We start from the raw sequence: 16,514 nt of genomic DNA on the forward strand, positions 1-16,514 counted from the left end.
TCTACAAATCTAACACAGTTTCTTTATCTAGATCCGAAGCGCTGCCCAGAACACGGGCCACTTGGTTACCACTCACCTAAGTTCAATTGTAATCGAATAAATAGCTTAATCCCTGCAGGAAAGGAAAACAATTCAACTTCAGTTTTGAAAATTTTGTAAAATACAAAATTCATAAAATATTATGCAAAATTAACAAAACAACATTTTCAAGAGCAAAATATAAGTGAGGAAGATGCACACGAGGCGTTGTTTCGTAGACGCGTACTAGACACTGCACACGAAATATGTACGCTTTGATATCGAACGCATGTATTTGAATGGAGAGCTGCATACGAGGCGTCGGCTATGCAAGCTACAAAGCATGAAAGCTTAATGTAGTTCAGCGTGCAGCAATGCTGCGTACGTACTCTTGGAAAAGAGGAACAACAAGAAGTTTGTTTACATTCTTTTGTACAAAAAAAAAATTGATTTTTTCGGTAGCCTTTATCGACTTGAACGATGACAGCAGGTAGCGATTTTTTTTTGATATTCTACTTAAGTCAACCAAAAAATCGGTAGTCTCAATTGAAAAAAAAAAATGTATGTTACCATGCTCATCCATTCATCTGTCTTTGCGGCAGCTTTTTTTGCAATAACTTTCATTTAAAGAAATTAACTAAAAAAATGTATTTAAAATGTTACAAAAAATTCAGCGAAGGACGGAAGGCAAAATGGTTTTTTCCACATATCAGAAAAATTCCGATTTCAGCGTTTTCATAGGATGCCGGGAAAACTGCTCCCTTTTGGAATGCCCAGAATGTATGTATGTATGTAGGTAGTTTTTATTATGTCAAAATATATGTCACGATGGTCATTTGGTGCCGAATGCTTTTCCATTGTATCGCATAACTGAATTCAAATTGTTTGATATCCCGTTACATTCCATCCAGTGGTTTCACATGCTGAGACATCATCAATTGATGGAATGAGGTTCTGATACCAAATGTTTCATACTGGTGAGCAATTGGCATTTCAAATTGTTTGTCATTATAAATGTAACTTCCTAGTCAAAACGGATGGCAAACGCAGTTGACGTCTTATGACAGAATTAACTTTACCAAGTGAAAACCAGGTATACGTTTTCCAGTTTTATTTTTTTATTTTCATCTTCATCATATTATATCTACATTTAAAGAAAAACTGTTTAGTTAGCATAAAGAAGGTAATCCCTTTGTTGTGATCATAAACAAACAAACAAAAAATTAACTAATAATAAAACACTTCAATACTTTAGATTTCAAAAAAATATTATTTAACCAAAGTTTTCTTTTCTTAATTGTTTAAAATATTTTTACAAATTAAAAGCTAAAAAAAATATCTAATATGAATGAAGTGTATTGTATAATGCATATACTTACATATATACAAGCATACATACATACATAAAAGCAAAATAAATTTGATAGTGTTTCCGTTTTATTATTTTGTCATTGGCCTAAAACTTTCGTCATAATTTTTTTATGGATCAAACTTGCCCCAATCATAAGGACTAACTATGTTAAGAGACTGTACTTATTTTATGGATGCCACATTTTGACCACGAACTTTGCACTAGATTTAAGAAGCCTCCTCGGAATTGATAACGCATTCAATATTTGACAATGACACGGAACTTTCCCACGATGGCGCCTGCTTTTGTGTGGGTGACTGAGGGACGGGACAGATTTTATCGTCATGATCATCACTTTTCAGTGTGTCATTTGATATTAATGACACTGGTGATGTGAACTGTGATGCATCTGACTCCATATGTGCCATGGATGTATTGATGTCCGCTGGTGTTGGTGGACTTGATGAAGACCTCGCTATTGATGTTGCAGTTTTTGTTAACAACAATGGCTGTGGGATTGAAGTATTTAATATCGCCACCACCTCTTGGCTGCTTTGAAGCGTTGTTAACACTCCGCCAGGTGAAGTGTTTGTAGTCATTGTAGATTTTTCAGAATTTTCAGCTTCAGCTTTCTCTAATGTTCTTACGGTTGCCGGTTCGTTAGGTCCCAAACAATTAGGATTTTGAGTGGAATCAGTTAGAGTTGCATGATTTCTATAAATATTTTTCTCGTTAATTAGCAATTTATTATTTTTAGCGTTAAATGTTGTTGTTTGTATAACATTTTCATTTAGCTTCGGCATTGTTGTTTCATTATTGGTATTAGTATAATTTGGGTGTAAATGTTCATCATCACGATTCAAGCTTTGCTGGCCTTTAAGAAAATATAAAACAGAAAATATATATTACAAGTACAAGAACTTGTGCTGTGCGATTAACCAAAAAAAAAAAATTATTAATTAAGTAGTCGCCTTTTTGATTACTTACAGTTTGAATAAAGTAATTATTCCTATATTTTGCACTTTTCCTACTTAAACTAGTCGCGGTTGGCTTCCACTTGTTGAATATCGTCGACGATGCTGCAAAGGCTGCTAACTGCATAAAACTAAATTTTAGAGTAGAGCGAAATTACTCAATTTCAAAACGTATAAAAACTTATGGAGATAGCTGGCTTGATTTTGAGATACATTTAACACACACTTTTCACGCAGAAGTCGTCTCCCGTTTCATTAGTATTAAAAAGTCATATTCAGTGAAAAGTGAAGATAGCAGCTTTTACCGCATCGTCGAGAATATACAGATTCTATCTTCTGAAATTTTTACAAATTTTAATTTTTTTCTGTCACTTCCTATGGCGAGTCCGTCTTGTGTTAAACAAGGTGTTGAGCCAGCCAAGGAGGGTGTTTTTATGCATTAATACTCCTTTCAACCTTGTGCTCTGTTCTCCTCAGATCCCTCTCGGTCTTAGTCAATCCTTCCCTTTTTCCTTTCATCCATTCCCCGCTTTCTCCATTCACCTATCTCTTTAGCTACACACTTTATCTACTCGTCTTCTGCTTCTTCTCCCTTTCACTTTTCCTGCCCCTCCCCCATCTTACTTTTTTATATTTAATTTCTGCCTTTACCTTTCTTTTCTCGCTTCCCGGCTTTCTGCGATCCTACCTTGCACTATAATCTACATTTTCTTTACACTTTCCTTTTACTATACCCACTTTCTTCTACACCATTTTCAATAAATGAAATTGGTAAAGCTTCAGCTCTAAATAGAGAAAACTCAATTTAATATCAGGGCCTGTATTACGTTTTACAATGCGTGAGCGAAACTCATGTTTTTAAGCAATGGCTTTGAAATGGTGGAACGCATTCATGAATTATGAAACTCGGGACAAATAGGACTCGTTTTTAGAAATAGTTTGAATGAAATTGGTTTTCAGTCACTGATCGTAAAACGTAATATATGTAGGTCCAGATAAGGCAATTTAATAGAAAGTTTTGGACCGGATTTGGGATTCAGCCATATACAGATTTGGGTATCAATAATTTAGGAATTTTAGCAAACGTACTAGGCTCACAAAGTTTAAAATTTTGCACTGAAATTCACCTCCTCAAAACACGTATTACATATCTAGGGCCGTATCGTCACTTACGATCACGGATAGCAAATCATTTTCACTCAAACGATAAATATGAGATAGCAAGACTATTTGGAAAAATAATAACAAAATATGAATCCACTGAGTGCGCATTGTCGCTAGTTGGAATATTTAATTCAGGCATGCTTAACCAACGAAACGATATCATTTCGTTACGATAATCAACGTTAATAAACGAAACGAAGTCATTTCGTTTCGTTTATTAACGTTAAGAACGTCAAAATAACGTTAATTTGACGATATTAACGTTAATAAACGAAACGAAATGACTTCGTTTCGTTTATTAACGTTGATTATCGTAACGAAATGATATCGTTTCGTTGGTTAAGCATGCCTGATTTAATTAATCCGATTCGCCATTTGAGAGTTATTGGGATTTAAAAAATTACATTCGATCACGTAAAAAGCGATACGGCCTCTGTCCAAAACTCTTATGGAAAATCGAAAAGTGTAAGATTACTTATAGATTGATGGATTTTTTTTCGGCTAAACGAAACTTTTTTGCAGCGGTCTAATATAATGCATAGAAATATTTAATGTAACATGAAATTTTAAGATCAAAAAAGTCAAAAGAATGTTGTAATTGTAGAAATTGTTTACCTGCTGCGTGTGTTGTCGTTCCAGCATTCGATGCAACATTTGCAGTTGATGCCCCAGACGACGTAGTTGCAGCTAATAAAATGGGCTCTGTGTTGCTAACACCAGTTGCATGCCTCACATCTTCTTCACCACCGCTTGCTGTAGTATAAGAGATCGTTATGCCAATGGTGGTTGTGGGTATGGTGGGATGATTGATAACATTAGTATTGCTTTCAGTTGCTCCATTAATCGAACCCATTACATTTGCCTCTTGTGTCATTGTGGTATTACCATCAATTCTTGCATTATTACTTTCAGTTGTAGTTGTTGCTGTTTCATTCTCCACAACCGCCGCAGCCGCCGCCCCTGCTACACCGGTCGCTCCATTCAAATTTGCAGGATTTATCTGAATGGAACGTAAGTTTATGCGTTGCAAATTGGCGATTTGGAAACGAACAGGTGGACCTCCCGTCCAACCCTGAAGCAGAGAGCGACGAAGAATGTCTACAGCTCCCGCGCGTCGTTGCATTAGGGCACCAAAAAATGGTATTTGATTTCGCAAAGCTTCAATTGCCTGTTGCTGTTGCTGTTGTTCTTGCTGTTGCTGCTGTTGCTGCTGCTGCATAGGACGTCGAAATAAGCGGCCCATTAGAACGGCAGCACGGCGTCCCTGGCCCTGCAAATGTTGTTGTTGTTGTGGTGGCCCATTCCCAGCCACATTCTGATTGTTTGTTATGATAAGAATTTGCGCTTGCTGAATAATGACAGGCAGCTCGTAACGATGGAAAAAGAACAGCATAGAATGCTAAAAGAGTCGCAAAGAGAGGAAAATAGAAAAAATATGAAAAAAAAGAAATTGTAAAATGGCTAAATACCCTCACACACAAATATAATTTTTTTTAAAGAAGGAAAATAAAAATTTTACATGATAAATAAATCCGTTATAATTACGCTGTTAGGGTTGTACTTTGTCTTGTCTATTATTGGTACCGTGGTGTGGAGGCAGCGTGCTCGCCTACCATATTGAAGGGCCTCGGCTCCAATTTTTTTCGCGGATATCGACCCATAGGCAGAAAATTTATTTTCGGCGTTTTCGAAGTTAGACCCCATAACCCAGGTATGGGGTTTCAAAGTTCGAAACTTCACCCTTTTTAACGTATTTTTATAAATTTCTTATTTAAAGATTTTAAACATTAGTGAATTCTAATGAGCTAAAGACGCCTTTCACAATAATTTAATTTTATTAAATTATTATGCTTCATGTCCGATTTTTCAGTGCAAGTTTCAACTCCATTAAACCTGGCCACTTTGTTCAAAAACATAAAATTTTGCTGCTCATCTCCGCTTATAGCATAAATCCACTTAGAGCTTTATTCGAGATTAATACATCTGAAAGGATTTAACGTTAAATGTTATAAGTTTTATCATATAAAATTAAATCTCGAAACGCAGAAGATTTAAGTTAAATCTTCATTAAATCTTCAATCATTTGTTCAATCATTACAAATATTTCAGGTATGGCAGGCTACAATTCATATGCCATGCAATTTTTTGATTGGAAAATATTTTAAGGTAGGAGCAGTTTTTAAATTCATAGATGACAGATCTTTTTTGAAGATTTCAAGTTTTGATTTCCATTGCCAAACGTCGATACAATAAAAAATGTATCAAAATGAAATACTCAAATATTTTTTTGCTTTTTGAAAATGTATGTGCTTAATTCGACAATGTAAAATTTTGTGTGGCTGAAAAACTTCACAAAATTTGAAACTGTGCAAGTGGCCCCACTTTACAGTGGAGACAGTCCAGGTTAAAATATGAGATTAAATAAATCTAGGTGGAGATATGCCATTAAGCGGCTAAAGTGGCAGGGTTAAAGTCTAGTTGTTGTTGTTGTTGTAACAATGCTCGCCCCACCCAATAGGCGCGACCGATCACAAATTGTCATCAATATCCTCTAACGGGAGTCCAAGGAAACTTGCCGTTTCAACAGGGGTGGACCATAAGGAAAGGGGTGTTAGAGGCGTTGGTTCCACATTACAATTAAAGAGATGGTTGGTGTCATGTGGGGACACATTGCAAGCAGGGCATACATTTTGTATGTCGGGGTTGATTCTGGATAGGTAAGAGTTTAACCTGTTACAGTATCCAGAACGAAGTTGAGCAAGAGTGACACGCGTTTCCCTGGGGAGTATGCGTTCCTCTTCTGCGAGTTCTGGATATTTTTCTTCAAGTACTGGATTCACCGGGCAATTCCCGACATAAAGGTCCGACGCCTGTCTATGGAGTTCACCAAGGACCTGCTTGTGTTTTTCCGCTTCATACGGCTGGGTTCTCAGGTGCCGTATTTCCTCAAAATGCTTACGGAGATGACTCCTTAGGCCCCTAGGCGGTGCTGGTTCGTCAATCAGATGTCTGTTGGGATGCCCAGGTTTCTGGGTATTCAACAGAAACTGTTTAGTCAGCATCTCATTTCTCTCCCTGATGGGGAGTATTCTCGCCTCATTATGCAGATGGTGTTCTGGGGACATAAGAAGACAGCCCGTGGCGATTCTGAGAGCAGTATTTTGGCAGGCCTGTAGTTTCTTCCAGTGGGTGGTTTTTAGGCTTGGCGACCATATGGGTGACGCGTAGCACGTAATCGGCTGGCTAATTGCTTTGTATGTGGTCAAGAGCGTTTCTTTATCTTTTCCCCAGGTACTGCCAGCAAGGGATTTGAGGATTTTATTACGGCTCTGAATTCTTGGAACAATTGCGGTTGCGTGCGCACCAAAATGTAGATCCTGATCAAACGTCACACCCAAGATTTTGGGGTGTAGGACAGTCGGTAGCGTAGTGCCATCGACGTGGATGTTCAATATGGTCGACATTTGGGGCGTCCATGTTGTAAATAAGGTCGCGGAAGATTTAGTCGGTGACAATGCCAGGTTTCGCGAGGCGAAAAAACTGGAGAGATCAGGGAGATAGCCGTTTATTTTATTGCATAGCTCATCGATCTTTGGGCCTGGGCCTGTGGCCATTATTGTGCAGTCATCGGCGTAGGAAACGATTGTGACTCCTTCCGGTGGTGAAGGTAGCTTAGATATGTAGAAATTAAACAAAAGCGGGGATAGGACACCACCCTGTGGCACCCCTTGTTTAATTCTCCTTTGTTTTGATGTTTCGTTTCTGAATTGCACCGATGCCTGCCGACCACCCAGATAATTTGCGGTCCACCTTTTAAGACATGGGGGAAGGGTGGACCCTTCCAGGTCTTGCAGTAACGAGCCATGGTTGACCGTATCAAAAGCTTTTGATAGGTCTAACGCTACGAGTACTGTTCTATGGTGGGGATATTGATTCAAACCGCAATTTATCTGGGTGCTAATGACATTTAGCGCGGAGGTAGTGCTATGGAGTTTTCTGAAGCCATGCTGATGAGGGGCTAGCTGCAAATGTGCTTGGAAATAAGGGAGCAAAATGGCTTCAAGCGTCTTTGCCACTGGCGATATGAGAGATATCGGACGATATGACTCACCTACGTTAGCTGGTTTCCCAGGCTTTAGTAGCGGGACCACCTTGGCCATTTTCCATTTCTCGGGTATGACAAAGGTGGAAAGAGACAGGTTGAAGACATGCGCTAAGTATTTGAAACCCTCTTTCCCTAGGTTTTTAAGCATCGGCATGGCTATGCCGTCTGGGCCCACTGCTTTGGATGGTTTAGCGCGACCAATGGCGTCCTCAACCTCTCTAGCGGTGATGGTAATTGGTGACGCGCTGAGTTTGTGTTTATGTGCGTGTCTATTGGCTCTCCGTCTATCTTTGTCGACCGTAGGATGCATTATATATTGTCGGCAGAAAGCGCTCGCGCATTTTTTCGCATCCGACAGCACCTTATCGCCAAAGGCGATGGAAACTTTGTCTTTGTGCTTAGTCGGATTCGATAGGGACTTTACGGTGGACCAAAGTTTACCTACACCGGTAGAGAGGTTACAACCTCTTAGGTGCTCTTCCCATTTCGCCCGCTTGTGTTCGTCCACAAGCAATCTGATGCGTTGGTTTATAACCCTTATTTGGGGGTCGCCTGGATCAAGCTGTCTTATAAGGTCGCGTTCCCTCGCTAAGCTCGCGGCCTCCGCCGGGAAGTGGGGCCGGATTTCGGGAATTCTCCCGGCGGGAATGAAATGTGCCGAGGCGGATTCAATGACCTTACGGAAGGCACGCTCCCCTTGGCGGGCATCAGTCGGGATAGGGAGGGCAACTGTCTGCTGCTGTCTGTTGGAGATTTATATTCTTCCCACTTTCCTTTTTTGAAGTTTATGAAAGTGCGTTTTTCGGTGCCGATGAAGTCGGCAGTACGCTCGAACGAAATAAGTATGGGCAGGTGGTCGGATGCCAATGTTACCATCGGCTGCCAGTTGACGCAGTTTACGAGTTCTGCGCTCACGATTGAGATATCTGGCGAGCTATGACAGCTTCCTACCATACGTGGGGGCGTCTCCGTTTATTGTGCAGAACGTCGTTTCGTCTATTTGATCCGCCAACATCTCACCCCTACTGTCCGCCCGCAAGTTTGAATGCCATAGGTCGTGATGGGCATTGAAATCGCCTAAGATAATGCGATTGTTGCCAGTGAGTAAGGCCTCGATATTAGGGCGGTATCCACTGGGGCAACAGGTGACAGGAGGGATGTAGATGTTGATGATTTCTAGATTTGCATCGCCTGACCGGACAGATAGGCCTTGACGTTCTAAGACATTGTCACTGCGGTCGAGGCCAGGATCAAATATATGATATTGCACAGAGTGGTGTATAATAAACGCGAGGCCGCCTCCATTTCCGCTCTCGCGGTCTTTCCTGTGGACATTATAACCAGAGCAGGTCTGCAATGCAGATCTTGCTGTGAGTTTAGTCTCTTGAAGCGCAGCAATGCGGATGTTGTGCCGCTTCATGAAATCGACTATCTCAGTAATCTTCCCAGTTAGTCCATTACAGTTGAACTGCAGAATTCTGAAGTGCATGAGGGGTGACGCCGCCACTCTAGGGGTAAGTGAGGGGTGACTACGCCTAGGTTGTGGAAGGCCAGGACGCAATTGCTGTTGTGGCCTTGGGACTGGGCGCCCTTGGGCAAGCATTGGGGTACCCGGATGATTTGGGTTTGCGACCTGGCAACATGGCGCGATGAAACCCGTCGGGGGTTGCCGTCGCGGAGACCAGAACATCTAGGAAAGTGGCACCACCCAAGGCAGGAGCTGCATTGAGCGGATGTCGCAAACCTATATATTCTGTGCTGGCAGACGGTGCAAACGGAGGCAGGGACTAAGAGTCTGTTTCCCTGACCTGCACGATTGCTGCCAGAAAAGAGGGGGGGAGTAAAAGACGGGGGCAGGGGCTGATGCTCAGCATTGCTACCAGCTCTACTACGAAGGTAGTAGTCATGAGTGGTATCAGCTGTTTGAGTTGTTGGCGCCGTGGGGCGCGAGCAGCAGCGGGTACTTGTTGTGGCTTGCTGAGCAGCGAAGCTGCTGGAAGGTAGTGGGGATACGCTTAGGCGTAGACTACGGGACGCCCTTGGGCGTGAGCAGCAAGGAGCCACAAAAGATTTATAAAAGTTACGTGGACGTCGGGTTTTGGGATCAAGCCCAGAACAACCTGTCCGATGCAACCATCCCTTGCACGAGACACACTGAACAGAGTATGACCGTCCTAAAAAGATTCTTTTCTGGCAAATGCAGCAAAACCATTTCTCATGACCGGGGTCAGGAGACGGACCCGGATTGGGTTCGATACCTTCCCGGAGTAAGAGAATATGTAGCAGTCCTGCTGCAAGAAGCTGCTGGGAGGATGACAATTTGTGGGACGGACGAAACAAATTAAATGGGGTCACACTGAAATGACAGTCCTTGGTCGGGAAAAATCCCGAGTCGCTCCGGTACATAGAACCGACTGCCTTGGGAAGCGGTTAAGGTCTAGTCAACTTTAACTGTAGTTTTAACTCGCATTGAAAAACTGGGCATTATTGTGACAGAATAACTGAAAGAATTAAACATACCGGCTGACATTGTGGCTAATTCCATCCTGCCAAATACTTCATCAAATGTCTTTGTATTTTCAAATTAAATATTATATTCTCTCCGAGCTCAGGTTCGAACTCGAGTTGTTACAGAAACATATTGATTCAGCTCTACTGCATGGAGCAAATTAAATGAAATACAACAACAACAAAACAGAAACACCAAAAAGGCTGATGAAATCTTAGGCTTGATGGAATTAGCCATAATATCAGCCGGCATGTCTAATTATTTCAGTTATTCTATCACAATAAAGCATATTAATTTAATAAAAACAAACTATTGTGAAAAGCGTCTACAACTCATTAGAATTTACGAATGTATAAGATGAGCAGACGATTCAAATCTAAGGTCATAAAGATTTAAAAATTATCTAACTCGTTTTCGTATTTCAAGGTACAAATTGTTTCTTTTCAAGTTTAAATAACACAAACAATTTTTTTTTTTTTAACATATAATTTTAATGAGAAACAACAGCGTTGAATTAAAACTAAAATACAAAAGGTTCAACTGCGAAAACACTTGAATGTGTTTTGAGGGGCTTACGTCGAACGTGAAAATCACTAATGTTCTTCAGTGCAAGAAAACTAAAGTCTTTGATCTCAACGAGTAGGCGCCCAAGCAGAGTGAATTTATGTTTCTTTACATGAAAACAAAATGTAGGGAGCCGATGACTAAACATTGGAAGATCCACAGAATGTATGAATGAGAATTGAAAATTTTTAAAATGTCCTCGCTGGAAGATGCATTTAATGTTTTACTTTTACGCCTGGTGGTGTTAAAAATGATTTGAAACATTTTTCTTACTCTTTTCTAGTATGCAGTTTTATAGCAGATTTAAATGCAGTTCAAGTAGAGCACACTTTGAATAACAAGACGTTACCTTTAATGTTTCACTATTCTGTTTCTAAAGTTTTTAAAATTGTTGATAGAGAAAAATTACAACATTCCCCATGATTACCGTTTCTGAATTACATTTCTTCATTGACTAGCTTTTCGGGTACCGAGCGACGAACTCGAGTACCTGCATTCTTACTGATGTTAAGGCAGTGTCCTTTTTTTTTTTTTTTTTTTTGAATATATATATTTGCAATCTATTCATAGAACAATAAGCAAATTATTTAACAATGGGAGTTTGACTTGTATTATTGATCTCCAGTGAGTTCAATAATAATACAGTGACAAATGTACAACGTACATATACATATGATAACATATACATATTTAGATATAGAGAAAGAAAGAATCAATTAATTAGTAGTTTGATTATTATTATGTTTTACTTTTTTTTTTTTTTTTTAGTTAGTTTCTAAACGGTAGGTCTAGAACATGATGTCTTTTAAGCCTTATGATTTCGTTGGTTTCATCTAATAACGTAATAGCCGGCAGGTTGTCATGATAGCTGATTCTGCGTAGGTATGCTGCACTGAATCTATTAATTTCATTTTTTATAAACGGAATATTTAGATCTGAATGGATGGCTTTATTTGTGATGAAGCAGGGGGCATTTGTGATCAATCTTAAGGTTTTAGACTGATATCTTTGTAATATTTCTATATTTGAATTTGATGTTGTACCCCAAAGCTGTATGCCATAAGTCCATACGGGTTTTAATATAGCTTTATATAATAAGAGTTTAGTCTCGAGATATAGAGGTGAATTAGGTCCAAGTAACCAATATAGTTTTTTAGTTTTAGTTTTTAGCTGCGTTCTTTTGGCTTGAATATGACATTTCCATGTTAGCCGCTTGTCTAAATGCAAGCCTAAATATTTGACGCTGTCACGTTTTGGAATGGTATTACCATAAATACGACCAGGGGGGCAGTCATTTCGCCTTAATGTGAATAACACATGCACAGATTTATTTGAGTTGACCTTCATTTTCCAACGGTCTAACCAGGACTGGATCTCATTTAGTTCCTTCTGGACTAGGTTGGAAGCTTCGATTGGAGATACATTGGACGCTAGTACAGCCGTGTCATCGGCATATGTAGCAATAAATACATTTTCAGTTTCTGGCATGTCGGATGTAAAAATTGTGTAAAGGACTGGTCCGAGAACGCTTCCCTGAGGTACGCCTGCTTTAATGTATGTTATGGTAGAGGTATCATCATTAACTTTTACATAATAGGATCTATTAGCAAGATACCACTTTAGAATCAGATAAATTGGTGATGGGAATAATTTTTTAATTTTATATAGCAAGCCATAGTGCCAAACTTTATCAAATGCTTGTTGTATATCCAAAAACACAGCTGAACAGAATTCTTTTCGTTCAAAAGAGTCAACAATGAAATTTACAACTCGGTGGCATTGCTCAGGTGTACCATGATATCGCCGAAAACCAAATTGATGGTGAGGTATTATATTATTTTCTTTAAGTATTGGCGAGATTCTACGTAAAAATATTCTCTCAAATATTTTTGAGCACAGTGTCAATAAACTGATGGGCCTATATGAGGTTATTTCGTTTTCTGGTTTGTTAGGCTTGGGGACCATCACAATTTCTGCACATTTCCACTGCGTAGGGAAATGATTTAACCTTAATATAGAATTGTATATTAGTGTCAAAAACATTATACCTTTTTTTGGTAAGCACTTGGCTACTTTAGCATCAATTTTGTCGTATCCTGGAGACTTATTTTTGCCAAGCTTTTCGATTTCAATACGAATTTCTTTAGGTGTTATATGTTTGATAGGCAACGATAATTGACATGGAGCATCAAGAAACTGAAGAATATCGGTTTCGTTGTCATGACTGGTTGTATAGGGTGTGCTTTAACATTAAAGTACGTGTATGTAGAATATGATATGAAAAAGGTTACATTAAAAACTCAAGCGCATGCGTCGGATTTTCTTTGCCATTTCATCTAAAACTTCATCAACGGTAACAATTTGATCACGGTGGATGCTTAGTGATGCACAGCCATTCAATCGATTTTCACTCATCGTGTTTCTCAAATAGTTTTTAATCAGCCTAAGAGTTGAAAAAGATATCTCGTTCGTTGCCGTTGTTACTGGAAGCGTACACAAGATTTTCAACAACATGTGAACATTAGGAAAAGCCACAGAATCGCATTCCTGTAATATTAATCATAGATAAATTGATAAAAAAAAACCGAAGTTCCTCCTTCAGGAATAAGTAAAATTCATGCTTTTTGAGCCTATGCATGACATCTAACGTATACGTATATAAAATTCAAAAGAAAAAAACTGCTCGAATAGAAAAAAATTTAATAATTAAAAAAAAAAAAATGTTTTCCAAATTATTAAATAAATTATAAAATTAAAAATTGCTTGAAATAAATGTTTCCATAAATTTAAAACAATATGGGCAATCCCCGATTAACTCATACGAACAGACAACATTTGGTTAATTCGTTGTAGTTCTATAAATAGAACAAAAATAGCAACAAATACCAAGTTTCTCTGAAACCGCCTTACAAACATGTATAACTTCAACACATAATTTACATACGAAGTATGTGATGTGTAGAGGAATATATGCAAAAGAAGGCAATTGGGGAAAACCTTACAACAACTAAGGCATGACGTAGCTGAATGCGTTTGTAACCATTTCAACTATCGTAGGAGTGCGGGTTCGACTCCCACTCCCGGTAGAAACGGCTTTGAAGAGATTTACAAGGTATAATCGAAACAGCTGTCGCCTTGTCCGTCATGATGCCACGTTGTTTAAAATTTTCCCAAATTATTAAATAAATTAGAAAAAAATTTTATTTTAAAAAGTCATATCTACACGGAAAAAACACTAATGTGTTTTTTACATTTTAAAATGTGTTTTTGATATGAAAAAAAATGTAGATATTACATTATAATAATGAGTTTTCCACAATGTGTACTTCGAAAAAATTCTGTAAATTTAACATTATTTAAATGTGGAGAAAGTTGGATCATTGAACACGATCATGTTGCCGAATGTAATCGAACGTTGTTGTGTTCGATTTTTGCTGTTCTCTGATATGTATGTAGATGGTCGTTAGGCAAATTTACAAGGAAACTTCTTTATGAAATTAGGTATAGTAAAAGTTACCATGTACATTTGTATATTTAATAAATTGCAGAATTATTATGAAACAGAATATGATTAAAATGTAAGTGTTTACTTCGTACATACATATGCTTGCATATTAAAAATATAATATCACCAACAAAGTAAATACGTAACAGAATTATAAAGAAATTTATTAACATAGACATAAAAACATCAAATATTTGAATTGTAACCCAGCAAACAAAGTTTCTAACGTGAGAGTAATATTGTAATTTCACATTAGAATTCTAATGTAGTTCTCTAATGCAATTCGAATCGAAAACTAGGTTAGAGAACTAGGTTAGAATTCGACTGTGAAACGATTCGAATAACACTAGAAATGCGATGTTATGATTATTGTCACAGTTATCGATTATTTGCATGACATGATCACTCATTCTTAGAGTTATACAAACAAAATAAAAATAGTGGAAATATTACAAGTTGCGAAATAAGTTTTTTTATTTATAATAATAAATACTAGTAATTGAAAATTAATCAAAAAAAGTTAAAAAAGGAAAGCGAGCAGATTATTGAAGTGCTATTTGAATGGCATGAAGAAAACGCTTCCTCATCCGTACCTCAAAGCTCAATCTTTAAGTACGGTTTTAATTTATTATAATAGAAAAAGCCTTTGAAATATGTTCATTCTTAATACATAAGATTATAAATTAAATAAACGTATTTGATAAAATGAAACAATGAAAATTTCGCTGATTTTAAATAATTGAACTTAATTGCGCATCACTTCAAAATTCTCATTAGAATTTGACGTTAGAATGCGATTAGAATTCTAACCCTTTTCTCGATATCGAGAACGAAGTCCCCTTTTTGTCGAGAATGCTATAATTCGCGACAGTTTCGCAAACCGTCCTCTAACTTTCTACCCTAGAGAAATACATTAGAATTCGATTCGTCTTCTAATTGTTTTCTAACCCAAATGTTTGTTGGGAATGACCTAAAAAATCAAATGATCCTGAGGCAAGGGGGGATTAAACCCCCAAACCCCGCCCCCCCCGTCGCTACGCCCCTGGCATAGAGTGAAACAAAATGCAGTGAGTTCAGGACTTGGGCGATTTTGGTTGACGCAGATAGGTAATTCGACCGTTTAAGAGCCATAGTTTAGTCCAGGAGCCATTGGTGAAGTCAACTACACACACACAAAACTTACAGTCCTGTGGTACTGATTCAAGATGTCACTGTCGTAATTTCAGAGATAAAAGCCATTCAAAGTTTTGTGCTTTTAAACTAAAAGCTTTGAAAACTGGTCCTAGTGTAGATCAAAGTAAAGATAAGACATAAAAATACAGAACAATCTAAATAGTTCAGGAAAATTTTTGGCTTTCCAAATAAGTAAATACATACATACATAACAGTTTTCCAACAGCAAAATATGAAAATTTAATTATATGCATATCGTTAGCTTAATGTGAAAATGTGCTAAGTAACTTTTTTTGAAAAATTGTATTTTAATACAGTTTTAAAACTGAATTCAAAATACATCGATCACAAGAAAAAAAATATTTTAATTTTTAATTTTTACGTGCTGTTTTCAATGATGTGTAAATGTGCTAAGTCGTCAACTGTTCAAAAAAAAAAAAAATGTGCTAAGTCAACCAGTCAATAATATCAATCTGAATTACTTACCAATCATTCCCTTGTGCGCCCATTTTATTTACTTATTTAATTCATTCAGTCTAAAAATGCATGCTTCGTTGTTGTTGTATTAACGATAAAGACACTCCCCGAAGGCTTTGGCCCGATGTTGATGGTCCTTTGCCGGATATAGATGCGGTACATTCCGGTAACAAAGCACTATTAAGGTACTAGCCCGACCATATCGGGAACGATTTATACGACCACATTAAACCTTCCAGGCGATCCCACCCTCCCCACCCCCTAGCTCCATGAGGAACTTCGGGTCGCCAGAGCCTCGGCTGTCAATGAAACATGATTCGCCACGGGTAGGTGAGGTTGACAATTGGGTTGGAGAAGCTATATATTGCGCTGGCAACCCCTTGAGAGGGTTGCGAACACAACCCCTTGAAATTGGATTCACCCAATTGCGACATGCCTTTGGTGTTTGATAAATGCTTTGCGCTGACTTTTATCTACTTCAATGTCGATAACTACATGCTTTCTTACAGACTAGTTAAAAATAGAAAACAATTCAAGCTTAAACTTATATAAACTTGCTATGTAGATATATAGTCCTAGTTATAGGTTTATTCATAGCACAATTCGTTTTATGACTTATTTCGATAAATAACACAGGCCGACAAAATTCAACCATTATTTAAACCCAGAAACCA

General features: G+C 38.1%; 1 protein-coding gene across 1 annotated transcript in view; it reads right to left on the reverse strand.

Annotated features, from left to right (window-relative positions):
* Window positions 1–1,116: 1,116 nt before the first annotated feature.
* LOC137245802 (uncharacterized) overlaps window positions 1,117–16,514 on the reverse strand; it is a 94,318-nt gene continuing 78,920 nt past the window's right edge. Inside the window, exons 12-13 of the mRNA XM_067776999.1 lie at window positions 4,123–4,906; window positions 1,117–2,243 (exon numbers count right to left, since the gene is read on the reverse strand). Of these exons, the coding sequence (XP_067633100.1) occupies window positions 1,597–2,243; window positions 4,123–4,906 (1,431 nt within the window). The 3' untranslated portion in view covers window positions 1,117–1,596. The remainder of the gene's footprint in view (window positions 2,244–4,122; window positions 4,907–16,514) is intronic.

The sequence above is a fragment of the Eurosta solidaginis genome, chromosome 3, assembly GCF_040869045.1.
Source record: "Eurosta solidaginis isolate ZX-2024a chromosome 3, ASM4086904v1, whole genome shotgun sequence".
In the NCBI taxonomy this organism is placed as follows: domain Eukaryota; kingdom Metazoa; phylum Arthropoda; class Insecta; order Diptera; family Tephritidae; genus Eurosta; species Eurosta solidaginis.